This window comes from Elaeis guineensis, chromosome 3, assembly GCF_000442705.2.
Source record: "Elaeis guineensis isolate ETL-2024a chromosome 3, EG11, whole genome shotgun sequence".
Classification (NCBI taxonomy): domain Eukaryota; kingdom Viridiplantae; phylum Streptophyta; class Magnoliopsida; order Arecales; family Arecaceae; genus Elaeis; species Elaeis guineensis.
This window is the reverse complement of record NC_025995.2, coordinates 62018182-62032635: the sequence shown is the minus strand read 5'-3', so window position 1 is coordinate 62032635 and position 14454 is coordinate 62018182. Positions and strand designations below refer to the sequence as shown.

Genomic DNA, 14454 nt, shown 5'->3' with positions numbered 1-14454 from the left:
TCACTAATTAAACCTCTCATAAATACTGAGTCCAAATCCAATGGGCAATCAGGCATCAGAATTCATCGATATGTAATCCTGATCGAAAAATTCTATCCAGTGGGACTCTTGACCCTGGTACCCATAATGTGTGGAACTCATGATCAGAGAATCCTGATTTTCGATCACTGAGTCTCAAACATGTAGGATTCTACATCAGCCATCAGATCAGATAGGAACCTCTAATGTGTGTGACCCCGTAGGTTCGAACCTAAGCCGGTAGCACAGGAACCAATTCCTGTACTAATCGAAGTGACCATCTAGCAATGGTACCCGATGATCGGATAGGTCGAATAGTCACAATCGCAACACTCAGAACCTATGTGAATATGGTTACTGTATAATTCATCCTTTTGACCTCTGTGTTTAGGACGACTCAGGGTTAAACTATCAATCCTGATTAGATCATCCGAATCGTGCTCAACTCAAACAGTCCTGTGACTCCTCACAAAGACTATCCTGGCCAAGGTTTTGCTAAATTGAAATACGACTGTACACAGCTCCTGAACTGGAGTGGTCAATCCCATCTTGACACATGCACCGACAAGTCAAGTACTTGACTACACCCAGCAGCCTTCCGTCACTGAATTAGAAATTCAGGTAGTCCAGTGCCTAAGTGCAGTGAGTTGCTTGCAAGTCACCGTGACGGTCTCAGGTCGGAGGGATATTTATACCCATATTCCATCGGAGTAAATCTTGACAGCAGAAATAGCTCTGGAGTCGGTCACATTCAGTACAGATGTACCCTTACATCTCACATGTATGCCATACCAGTGTCTCCACACTCATTGGTTAAGAGAACAACCAACTTATATGGCACACAACGACCTATGCTTGATAAACGTTGTCGTCCTTGGTAACAACGTATCATTTGGTCACGAACAAATTTAAGGACTAAACGACAAATCCTCCTTTGTCGAGTCTAAATAGTCCTAAGGACTTCACCACAACATAGGAGTTCATTAGAAGATGAAATATTTTGTGATGAAAAATATCAAAATAATTTTTATTAATTTATAATTTATGTACATATACAAAAATGAGTACAACCGTCAATAGACTGATGATTGGCTTTGGGATACTATTCCCAACATAGAGAGCAGTGAGCGCATTGTTTATCTGCTGGATGGATCAAGCTATGTGATTAGAAGCATCGGGACGGTCAGCTGGAGGATACATGATGGTGCAGTGAGAAAATTATATAATCTGATACATATCCGATTTCAAATGAAATCTTATCTCACTGAGCAGACTAGATTCGAGAGACTACAAGATGATAGCTGGTGGAGAAATCCTGATGGCGTTGCACGATGATAAGATTATTTTGAAGGAAAAGAAGAGAATGAGAGGACATTACTACCTGACAGGGAGCCCAATGCGAGGTGGAGTTTCAGGAGCCTATAGGAGTCCAGAGCGAGGTGGAGCTCCAGGTGGAGGTGGATCGGACACTAGACGAGAGACTAGAGCGATGAGAGGCGACGTCATAGAGTGAAGTTTCTATTGCCGTAGGAGACTTCTCTGAGTAAATCTTTGGTCAGAGTGGATATAGCCCATGACAGAGGTAGGATCGAGCGGTCTAACTCGACTCCCACGTTTGCACATCCATGAGATAGCAGGCAGGCCCTAGGGCTTGGGGGTGAGATGGATCACAGGCTTTCAGAGACAAATGGAGGTCGAATATCGAGTCGAGATGGAGATTGTTGAGATTTGATACCTGAAGATTCGATTCATATTGAGCCCACAGCGAGGTCCAAGATGACGAATGGAGTCTGACGAGCCTAAGAACAGTCCAAACAGAGTACAGACGGTGAAGATACGTGTAAAAGAAACTTGAAGCAAGTAGCACGGTGCACGAGGCGATGGAGGTCGACGGTGGACCAGTGGCAGCGCGGCCTGGCCCGGCGCAGACGTGCGCATGCACAGGCACGTGTAGCCCAGCACGTTGGGGGGCCTAGTGCAGGCGCACGTGCAGGCCGGCCCAGCATGTGCGGGCGCCCAGGCCCAGCACCTTGCGTGGTCCACCTTGGATAGCAGGGTGTTGGACAGTCTATGGAGGCTGCATGGATCGATCACGCGGTTCGCGCATGATCTAGGGGCATTTTTGCATGATTCGATGGTCTAGATCACATGCGATCATGATCAGACGGCTGAAACTCAATCCAGGAAGGATCTGACGTGATCAGAGATTGCAGTGCACGATCAGATGGCTCTGGTGCAAGTCATTCTCGATCGAACGGCCATGGATGGTTCTAGAGTTGATTAAGACTCTATATTCCTACTATAACAGTATTTTTGAGATTCTGGAGCCTATATAGTTCCGATTGACGAGTCGTTCGTTGCATTGGAGAACTGGTGATGTCCTGGAGGTACAGAAAAGCTTCAAAAAAGATTTCAGAGAGCTTTGTAAGGATTTTGAAGATTCTTATTGAGAGACTCTCGTACAAGGATTGAGTGATGAGTTCTTCTTGTATTGGTTTTGTTTTATTTTCTCATAGTGAAGCTTGCATGCTTTGCAGAGGTAGGCTTGAGGCCGATCCATGTATTTATATTATGTTTCTTATTTTGTTTCTTCTTTCTTCCTGCTGCACTATGTGGTATCGGATCCTGCACAACAGCATGCGGGTCGGAAGTCGGTTCCAAGCAATTTTCTAAATAAATAGCCTCACTCTGGGATGAGCGCAGCCACTCTCTAGACTCAAGTAGTCTCGATTCTCTTATGTGACACAGTCTTGCTAATCATAGAAAAATCTCTCACAGGGGTCTTGGGACAGCACGAACTACCCCGCATCCTCAGATCCTATATCCGATGGACAAGCATCGGGATAGTAAGAATTCGATCATCAAGGAAATCGTTAAAGAGACAGGTGATGTCCTGACTTCTCTAGGCCCTATCATCAGTGACAGACAGACCGTAAATTTATAGAGATTTATCCATCTCCATGCTAACATAATATAATTTAAATTTAAAATAATGACCATGATAACATTATTATGGTAACGAACTCGAAGAGATCTGTTTATATCGTATATGTAATTTGAACTTAAATAATTGGCCATTACATGATTTTCCTTCTTCATTTGGTTAAAACTTTATAATGCAATGAGAATAATGATTGTTGTTCAGCATTTGCAGTGCTCACTAAAATAAAATAGTATATTTTATCTCAAGATCTGCACAACAGCTGAAAAATATTTTTTATGTATTAAACAAATATTTCAGCAAAAGACATAGTTTTGATTTTTATTTTATCATTAAAAATGATGAATAAAACAATAAACACAAATACTCACAGCTTTCGTTTTATTCTCAAATAATCTCAATTTAAATGGATCAAGAAAAATAATGGTCATATCTGCCTGTTATAATTATCAATAACAATATCTTGCTATATTGAAATTATAACAGTATTGAAACCAAAACTATTTATTTATTAATAATTAGAACGAGCGTGAATACTAGTTTTTCTATTTGTTATTTTTTATTTTATTTTATATAGTTTCATTGTCCGTAAAGTATTTTAATAGAAGTTAGACTAGTTTTATAGAATAAAAGGAAATTGAGCAGCAATAATTGATGGAGGTGGGCGTCCAAAATTCCGCACGCTGAGCTGGTGATGAGCAGGACTTGGAATCACGTGGGTAATGCTCTCGTCGGCTGAAGAGCGGTTCGAATATTACTTAAAATGGATCGAAGGCAACGAATCCAAATATAAGCGAAAGATCCTTCCCCCTTTGCCTTCATGCGCCCTTATCTTTGTCCTTCCAGAGCACGTGGGTCAATAGACCCTTAGATGAGATATGGTCCAAGATTCCGCGCCGGCTTAGTTGTCTCCGTGTCGTCGCCTTCTTGATTTGTAGCCGTTGCGACTGCTTACGTCGCTACCTGCCACCTCGCCATTTGCAGTGCATTAAACAATAAAATCAATTGCGGCGAGAATGGAAGATTTCGAAGTGTGCTCCACCTTCTGCAAGGTTAATGGCCTAGGTCACGAAATAGAAGAGGACGAAATAGAAGAGGCCCACCCAAAACAATGATATTGTTTATGAGTCCTTATTTATTTAGCATTTTCTACAAGTTATAACGGTTGCTTTGCGCAAAATATGAAGTTATTCCTTAATATCTAGTTGTCTTTTTCTTCTTTTTCATAATAAAAATTAAAATGAATATTTTAAAAAAAATAAAAAAAATTGATATTTATTTTGTGGTGAAGACCCGATGATCATGACAGCAAATGGCGATGGCCGGTAGTAGCAAGGAATGATGGACGATCGTTAGTAGTGGAAAAGATGATCAGGGATCGTTAGTAGTGGGAAAGATGATCTTTGTCCCTTGGTAAGATGAATGTTTAGTATGTATGAAGCAGATATCCCATAACGTTGCTTTATTCTTGGCATTATCTTATGCCCCAACTTCCACTGTGTTATTGGTCTGATACTATGCACACAAAGGAGTGCAACTATATCTTTTCCCTTCAATGCTAGCTATAGTCTACAATAATAAGCACCTTGATGCTTGTTTTTTTCATTATTTTAAATTAAAAGAAGGGACTTATTATATACGCTTAATGGGTAGAGTGGAGGAACATGTGATATGCATTGGAGGAAAAGATTATTACCACGATTGTTTCCCTTCCTTTGGCATTCTTGCATCTCAACTTTCTACCATCCATCCTCTTGGTTTAAGATAAGATGGCAGTGATTAAACAAAATATGTGCACTGAAAATAATAGCAGTGGCAAGAAAAAGAAAAAGTTAGAAAGATAGGTAGCCAAGGCAGCATGGTGACAAGAACTAGAAAGATACGTCAAGAGGTGGGGAGATGATTATGGCAATATTGTTTGACAAGAAATGTTAATTTATAATTAAAGCCTACCTCGTTATGCTTTGTTAAATATGTTAGGAATATTTGTACAAATAGCAGAACTATGCAAAGAGTGAAAAACTATAGTTTTGAAGAAAGATTAGATAAAAATCATTTTAAGAAAGGGATAGTCAGCTATTATACTTATGAATTTAAACTTTTAAGATATAATTGAACGGCTAATGAAAAGGTATCAACCAATTTTTTTGGGATTAACAAAATTCAATATATTCTTTTAATGAAGAAGATAATTATTTATTATCTCATCCTTGCTGAAGCTAGGCTCTTATTAAAGCATTTGAATGCTTTCTTTCTATATTATTAAGTCCTAAATAAATATTTTTCAAATGCTTAAAAACTAAAATATTTTTTAAAAATAATTATTATATGTCCTTTTTCTCAAAAAATAGATGCCTTAATTCTTTGCTTTATTCTTAAAATAGAGAATCTTAATATTCAATAAAAGGGAAAAGAATTAAATTGCACTATATAATAGTATTCAAATAAAACTCTATATTGGAATTGGATCCTAATTTTGTCTAATTATATTTCAAATTAGTTTTTTGAGATTAGTATGGATTAGAAAGATAGGTAGCCAAGGTAGCATGGTGACAAGAACTGGAAAGACACGTCAAGAGGTGGAGAGAGGTGGAGAGATGATTATGGCAATATTGTTTGACAAAAAATGTTAATTTATAATTAAAGCCTACCTCGTTATGCTTTGTTAAGTGTGTTAGGAATATTTGTACAAATAGTAGAACTATGCAAAGAGTGAAAAACTATAGTTTTGAAGAAAGATTAGATAAAAATCATTTTAAGAAAGGGATAGTCAGCTATTATACTTATGAATTTAAACTTTTAAGATATAATTGAATGGCTAATGAAAAGGCGTCAACCAATTTTTTTAGGATTAACAAAATTCAATATATTCTTTTAATGAAGAAGATAATTATTTATTATCTCATCCTTGCTGAAGCTAGACTCTTATTAAAGCATTTGAATGCTTTCTTTCTATATTATTAAGTCCTAAATAAATATTTTTCAAATGCCTAAAAACTAAAATATTTTTTAAAAATGATTATTATATGTCCTTTTTCTCAAAAAATATATGCCTTAATTCTTTGCTTTATTCTTAAAATAGAGAATCTTAATATTCAATAAAAGGGAAAAGAATATAATTGCACTATATAATAGTATTCAAATAAAACTCCATATTGGAATTGGATCCTAATTTTGTCTAATTATATTTCATATTAGTTTTTTGAGATTAGGATGGACTAATCTTTCTTTTCTAACCTATATCCATCCTACCCTTAAAGTGTTGACTCCAACTAGAATCAAACCCTCACCTCTTGCTCATGTGGCATGGAGTGATACTATATGAGCAAGTGCTTGGTAGTATCATATTTCTTAATATGATTAATATGTATGTTTGAGTATAAATGGAGCTAAATTTCACAATAAAGCATGGCAAATCAACTCAAATTCCTTCTTTCTTCTTCCTAAATGATCTCGATTACATAATCTTATCAGCATATGAGTTAGGCTTATTATATAATATATGTAAACTTTTCAAAACTCACATGACAAGGTAAATTTAACATCCCACAAATGTTAATATATAATTTAGAGAAGATTGTTAGTTATCTTCCATGCTTTTATATGTATAATATCTAGGTAATATTGATAAAGAAAGATTACCATACTCAATGCTAAGGATTCTAGCCACTAAATAGAAGATTGGATAGGGTCCAAAAGAGAGGTCTATGATATTAAAAAGCTAAATTGTGCACTAAATTTATGGAGACTCTGACTTGCCCATACAACATCCGATTAAAATTTTTTGTTTTTTTTTTTTTAGAATTGGAAAAATATTTCAAGCTCTGCATTATGGCATCACCTTTAAGGGTGTGGTGCATCTAGTTATCAAAGTCAAATTCTATCGTTGAGGCTTTGAAATAGGCTAGTTGATGCCATAATTTTTTTTTTTCAAAAAAACTTTGACTTGATATATCTTTTAATTTGAAAATAATTAGACAAGCGACTACCGATAAAAAGTCGATCTAGGAGTTGAGATATACTTTCTATACATTTTAGTTTTTTTCATTATTATCATATATATTTTAAAAAATATATATTATTTTTATTAATTAGAAGAGGAATCCGACTTGAGTTATGCAAGGACAAAGCTTATTAGTATAAACAAAGGTCTTATAGCTAAGTTTTGTTATTCATTAATGAAAAAAAAGGAGACCTAAAACAATATTTTCACCAATTTTGTTATTTTTTAAATTTTTTAAAGATATTTAACTTGAGCAAATTGAAGAAATTACTTATTTCTTCTCAAACAAATTAAATATTTATTCTTTTATTCATTTTTTTTATATGTGCATATGTTAACATGTATAAAGATTATATATATCTTTATCATGTGAGAAGCATGAACAAAGTTTTATCTATAAGCATTTTTAGCCATAAATCAAATCAGCATGATCCCTACAAAATAGGGAGCCTTGTCGTTGCTATTCAAATAAGAGTAATTAATGATAAATCATATATAAAAAAAAATTGTTATGCATAAATTTTTCTCATAGCTTTTTTATTTTCCATAATCACAAGCTGTCTTCGGACATAAATTCTCTATAAGGATAAAAAAATAATTTTTCATATGATAAAAATAATTTTAAAATCTGAAACATCTTTGTTAGATGTTAAAATTTATTTATCATTATCCAAAAAAGATAAGGGTATAATCATTTAAAATTTAAAAATGAGTGATAAGGTAATATTGCTTATTTTCTATTTTGTATGACCGATAGCAATTGGTTATATGATGATTAAAATATACTTGGTTACCCTTAATTAGGATCCGATCTAAATTTAAATTTTTAAAATTACAACCAGATTATATATAGATCTGATCTGACAAAATAATTTATTTGATTCAATCTTTATATCTACATCCAATATTAGAAACTGATCAAGAAATTGATCGAGTTGGATCACTTGTCCATCGGTCCTAGTCGATCCAATGGCATTTGTAGCAGAAAAATTATTGCAGGTAAGAGAATCAAGATAAATTTTGGAGTACATGCATGATGAATAATATATAATTGAAAATTAGTGAAATATAAGAGAGAGCGTGACGTGTTATCCATCATAGAATTTGATGCGGTCCAATTGCACCCGGTGCATGCAATAAGGAGGCCCTCCGGTGATCTATTAAAGCTTCCAAACCCACGCCATTGCGCTTTTTACGTAATCCACGTCCAGCCGTTTCCCTCACCAAAAACCAGGGCACATGTGGCAACCTCGTACCCCTATCCTCTCTGTTCGGAGTTCGCTTTTACCCATCCGATCCTGAATAGCAATTCCGTGAATAATACGACATATTAGGGCCGATACCGTCCCAAAATCTTTTGTCCTAAAAATTCCCGTTCCTTCGAGGCGTTTCGCCGTCTTAACGTCGTGGACGAAATCTCCGCCGTCGATTTCATTCCGGACCTAAATATCTTCAGCCCACCTCCTTTTCTTTCTCAAAGAAACCCCTCCATTTCTCCCTCTTCTTCCGTCTCTGTTCTCCTCTCTTTTGCGTTCGTGGAGACGAAGAAGAAGGGGATTTGTTAGGGTTGAGGTTTGTCAATGGAGAATTCGGGGAAGGTGTTCGTGGGATGGGAAGAGGTGGTGATGTCGAAGGACAAGGGGCGGAGGTTGGTGCACTACTACCTCCGGGACGCCGCCGGTGGGAAGGATCTTGCGGTGGTGGGCCGGGAGAAGAGCGCCCGTCACATGTCCTACGCCGTCCCAGGCCGGTTCCTCCGGTCGCTTCTCGTGCTGCGGCCGAGAAACCCCCTCCTCGCCTCCTCGTCGTTCTCCTCGCCGTCTTCGTCCTTCGGCTGCTCGCCGTTGTCTTCCTCTGGGATTTCCTTGAAGTGGCGGTCACGGAGGGAGGTCCTCGATTGGCTTTCTTCCCTTGTGTCAGGTATTTTGTCTCCCCTGCCTTCTCTCTCTCTCTCTAAATTATAGAGCTTGAAGAGAAACGAGGCTAGGAAAACCGTAAAAGAATCAAAAAGATGTTTTTTTGTGAAATTTTAGAAAATTGAGAAGAAACGAAGCTATAAAAAGCGTGAAGGAATAAAAAAGATGGTTTTTGGCGTGTTTGGGGATGGGATTTGGTTTGGGGCTCTGTAGTTCTGTATTTCGTAAGGATCTGTTGTTTCCTTAATGGGTTTTTGGGAAAGGTGGCTCCGTTCTTTGGTTGGATTTAAGGGTGGAGGGTTCCAGGTGCTAGAATTTGGGATTTCTCCGGTGTCTATTTTTTTGTTTCGTATGAAGAACACGTATGGTTGATGGGCTAATGTTGTGACTTCTCATAGATTGTCCCCTCGTTTATTATAGGATATCCTATAAGCTAAACCGTGAAAGGCTATTTCTACTTGATTTTAGTGAAAGCTTGGATTTCGTATAGATCTGTTGGATTTTTATGGGCTTTTTTCCAAGGTCACTTCTTTGGTTTGTTTCAGTATTTGGATTTGGGGATCGTGGAGGTTTCTTTGTTACGTTTTTCTTGCATAGAAACAATCTATATAAACAACTGAAGGAAGAAGAGAGAGATATGTCATGTATGATTATCTTTTTTGAAATTAAGAGGAGATAGAGCTGGAAAACCTTCAAAATACTTGGAAAGATAACTTTTTTTTCTAAAAATTTTTTGTTTCAATTTTTTTGTCGGCTTAGGCAACGTTGGATTTCCATGGATCTATTGACACCTTTGGATTTCTGGGATGTTTGGTTCTTTTTTTTAGATTATCTCTTTGTCCTAGAATAAGGTGGTAACCCTTTTGCCTTTTCTTTTTTCACTGGAAAAATATAAATTTTCCCCGGTGCTGTTTTTAAGCCGGTAGTTTTCTTAAGAAATAATTTTCTTATAATTAATGTGCCTCTGCTTTCTCTTTAACGTTATAAACGATTTCAATTTCCTTTCATGAGTTATTTCACGCATTCTGTAATATGTGAAAATTTGTTCCTTTTTATTCTTGTGTCTGGACCTTTAAAATAAAGAATTTGTCATTCAGTATTTTTCTTTTTTTTTTAAACGCTTACCCGAAATGGTTGACCGAGATAATGGGCAGAACAGGAGCTAGTCATGAATTTTCTGGATTTTTTTTAAAAGCAGTATTTTTGTATTATGTTGCTGTGTTACATCCCTTATTCTAAAAAATGCTGTTTGTGCTGTCTTTATTTGTTTGCAAATTGTTTTGCCTACTTGGTGGCTGTTATGCCATCCATGTTTTTAGTTCAAGATTGTTATTTCTATCTTGTTATTCAATCCCTGCCGTGGTTTATGTGACTAAATGTCTGTACGAATATGAGTCATCAGGTATCCCTCATCGTTTTATTTCATTAATCTCCTTGTTTTTGCTATTATATCTTTGATCTTGGCAGGGTCCTTATTGCATAGATCTCTCTCAGTTTGACTAGCCTAATTATAGTTTATCCTTTTGTATGTTTTTTTTCATTCCTTAGGCATCTGGAAATTTAATTTGATATTGAAAGATTTCTTTGTACAATATGGATCTGGAAGAGTATTGCTTCACTAGAAAGCCTTGTTATCTAATCAGATAAAATTTTGTCAGTAAATACTACGAATTAGTGATGACACAGCACCAGTTCTAGTGTGTGGAACTCTTCCTGAGTCAAGAGTAGATAGCATGGTGGAGGTCACACTCATGTGGTTTCAAGACTCTCTTGAGGTGTCAGTTCTTTCTAGCATGTTAGCATGTAGTTGCTATTGTACTTTCTCCAAGGGAATCTGCTTTAGAAATTTATCAATTTAGTGTAGTGAAAATTTCTTCCTTCTCAAACTGTTTTTTATAAACCTACACTTTTTGACTCTAAGTTTCCTATCAACTGGATGGTTGTCTGGAGGTTGAGAATCAGAGCTTAAATCTGAATTCTGTTTTGATAAAAGTTTTTACAATCAAACAAAATGTCTGTTGCATTTGCAGATTCTGTAACTTATGGATATTCTATGGTGGATAGAGTCTCAGATGATGAAGTGGCTGAACCTACAGATGCCCCTACTTCCAAGGTAGGGAAATTATATTGGTCTATTTTCCTCAGTTTGTGTGAATTATCATTATATTCTGAGGATCTGAGTCTTTCTTCTGGTTGCTTGCCTTTGTCTATTCAGGATCTTTCATCAGGGAAAAGAGGACATCATTCCAAAGAATTTACATGGTTAGGTTCTGCATGGCATTGCAAGAAAAGGCGCAAACATTACCGATCTTTCTGCCGGAATGGAGTTATAGTCTCTGTAAGTATTTAAATTTGTAATGTCTTCTCTCTTGTTATTATTTTTACATGGGTTTAATATACCATATTCTTGCCTAGGTTCATGACTTTGTCTATGTCATGACGGAAGAGAACAAGAGGCTTGTTGCATATGTGGAAGACCTGTATGAGGACTTGAGAGCTAATAACATGGTTGTGGTACGATGGTTTCATGAAGTTGATGAGGTTGGTATTCTTTTGCCTCCCGATGTTAATGACAGAGAGATTTTCTTTTCTCTTTGTCTTCAAGATTTCAGTGTTGAATGCATTGATGGATTAGCAGCTGTCCTCAGTGCTCAGCATTTTAAGAAGTTTCAGAATGAGGCAACATACAGCAAGTGGGAACCTTACCTGTGTCGCTGGCTGATTGATGGTGATGATGATGTCAAGCCTTTCGACATCACTCTGGTCCAGGGCTACTGGAATCAGGAACTACTTCGGTCCATGTTCACATCTTCTTTGAAGTTGAGATTGAAAATAACTTGTGGTGGTTCTAAGTTAGATGGTGATGGAAATGGCCACATTCCCCGAAGCAGACTCAAAAAGAAACAAAGATTGAGTAGTGGGGCTATTGATTTTGCTGGAACAGTAGCTAGGGATATGAACAAGAAAAAAATTTTGGGTGCTAGCAATAAAGTAGAAAGACATATATCAAGCACCACTTCTGCTCCTGGTTCACTCAAAAAGGAGTTGTGTAAGCAACAAATCCAGCAACAGATGTCTCCAGGATGCCATGTTGAAGTACTGTCACAAGATAGTGGAATAAGGGGATGTTGGTTCTGTTGCGAGATTCTCAAAAGGCATCATGATAAGGTGAAGGTCCGATACCGAGATGTTCAAGATGCTGATGGAAATGGCAATTTAGAGGTAAATATTAATCTCATGTGACATAGTTTCTTCTCTTGTATCTTGGTGGATGTGCTTATATTTGTTTTTTTTTTTTTTTTAATTTTTTCACAGGAATGGATTCTGCTTTCAAGGGTTGCAGCACCAGACAAGTTGGGTATACGGTTGTGTGGGAGGCCAATGGTTCGTCCAAATCGATCAGAGAGAGGCAGGTTGTCGTGCAGCTTCGACATCGGGGCTGTTGTTGATTCATGGTGGCATGATGGCTGGTGGGAGGGAATTGTGATTCGTAAAGAATCTGAAGGGCAAATCCATGTGTATTTCCCAGGTAAAATCTTGTATTCATGACCACCATTGCACTAAACTTAGTATGATCTTTGCTGTCTGCACAGATAAACTTCCAAGAAGTATTTTCGTGGACTGTTCAAGGACTCTTACTGATGTCAAGTATTTCTTGTTTGGTTGTTGCAGGAGAACAGCGAGTCTCTATCTTTAGTCGGTGTGACTTGAGACCCTCACAGGATTGGATTAACAATAAATGGAATCATATAGAAGACAGAAAAGATATTGTGAGCTCATTGTTATCTGATGTGGAACATGAGAATGATGCTGAAGGAATACCAATTCGATCACCAGACACCACCAGCCTTTATGAAACAGAGGCCCGGACTGAAAGCACTGAACCAGAGGGCATTGTTGAATCCAAGAACACACCTGATGGAGACTCATGGATACTCAAAGCAGATGTGCCAGACCTCGTCAAAGGATGTCATGTGGATGGCTTGAAATGGTGCTCATCAAAGAAAAGGAAGAGGAGACGGTTGGCTTCTTATGGTCCAGATCATAGTAAAAGACAGCGTGGAGTTGGCAGTAGCAGCAGCCAAGAGGAAGCAAAGCAGTCTAATAAAACTTGTGGACTGTTCATGCTGCCCAAATCATTAACAGTTGATCATGATAACTGCAAGATTGGAGGGGATCCTCTGTTCAGTGCATCTATGACACACTCAAGCTTGGTCATGTCCAGGTGAAGCTTCCCATGGTTGTGGAGTTTGTCTTGAGAATGCTGACATTTTTTTTTTTTTGGAAGATTTCAGCGGCTATGGTTCGGTTCGATTTTCATGCACCCCGTGCTAACCATCCTCCAGAGGTCTCTCGGAGGAAATTGGAGCCCTTGGAGCTTACACATTCTTCAGGCATTTGATGCCATCAATAACCATGGAACTGGTGTATTATGCTGTGTTTATATGTAGTCTAGAATTTCCTACATGGTTACACATCATAAGAGCCATGTTGGGTTGAGCAGTCGGTGGAATTTTGAGAGCCTTTTAGCGAGTCCTAACCAAAGTTTTCCTGACACTGTCATTGCGGATGATACTTCATTTCCATCTGCTGCTTTCACTGTCTTGATTTCTCTTTTATTTAATGTCTTATGTCAACTACAAGAATGGATACACATCCGAATGTTTTCCTTGTCATTTTTGTATCTCAATGTGTGAGAATTGAATTAAAGTTGATGAAAATTTGAATCTTGGGGTTCTCTAGTCTATGGACGCATGTTTGCTTTGTGAAATGTGTTGTTTGTGGTTCTCCTGTATAGGCTTTGGAGTCGGTCGAGCGTGTTTATTTAGGTTTTGAATGTTGAAAAAGTGATTGCTTGACAAAATCTATTACAAGATATGTTTGGCTAACGGTTGAACCGTAATCTGTCCGATATATTACAAGTTTATCTGGCAGTTGAACTGTACCCTCTCACCGTGAGCCATTTTCTTCCAAGTCGGCTGGGCCGTTCAACAAAAGGGGGAATAATATGATTGGGGGGGACGTAAAGTTTGAACCGGTGGTAATAGGACTGAAGTCAGACGGATTCAGATATAACTATATCTATATTTATTTTATTTAATAAATATAAATATTGATATAAATTTTAGTAAGATGTAAAAATTAATATTTATATTTATTTTAAATAGATATAAATACATAGATAATTAAATTTTGTAGCTACATAATCAAATATATTACTAATAAAAAAATAATCAAATTAATAAGATATTTATTTAGTTCATAAATACTATATAAAATCAAATAGGATTATAAATGGAATTAGATATTAGACTATGAATCGTATAATTATTTATATCTATATATATTTTTTTGATTGATATGAATATTAGGTGGATGTTCAAATTTTTTATATATATTTAGATAGATTTGGATAAAAATGAATTTAGATGGATATTATCGGGGACATAATATTATATCGATATTCATATTTATTTTGTTTGATAAATATAAATTTAGATACAGATATTATTCGAATGCAAAAATTTATATCAATATTTATTTAAAAAAGATATAAATACAATTTGAATATTGAA

At 36.6% G+C, this 14454-nt stretch overlaps 1 protein-coding gene across 1 annotated transcript; it reads left to right on the top strand.

Annotated features, from left to right (window-relative positions):
* Window positions 1-8417: 8417 nt before the first annotated feature.
* On the top strand, window positions 8418-13623 carry LOC105035472 (uncharacterized). Its single transcript, XM_010911038.4, has 6 exons — window positions 8418-8882; window positions 10909-10991; window positions 11094-11216; window positions 11294-12100; window positions 12194-12407; window positions 12551-13623. Exons 1-6 carry the CDS (start codon window positions 8543-8545, stop codon window positions 13105-13107), a joined length of 2124 nt encoding a protein of 707 aa, XP_010909340.1. The 5' UTR covers window positions 8418-8542; the 3' UTR covers window positions 13108-13623.
* The last annotated feature ends 831 nt before the right edge of the window (window positions 13624-14454 follow it).

Coding starts and splice junctions, on each gene's coding strand:
- LOC105035472 (XM_010911038.4), top strand. CDS start 8,543: ATGGAGAATTCGGGGAAGGTGTTCGTGGGATGGGAAGAGGTGGTGATG. Junction 11,217..11,293: donor GGAATGGAGTTATAGTCTCT/GTAAGTATTTAA, acceptor ATTCTTGCCTAG/GTTCATGACTTTGTCTATGT. Junction 12,408..12,550: donor AATCCATGTGTATTTCCCAG/GTAAAATCTTGT, acceptor TGGTTGTTGCAG/GAGAACAGCGAGTCTCTATC.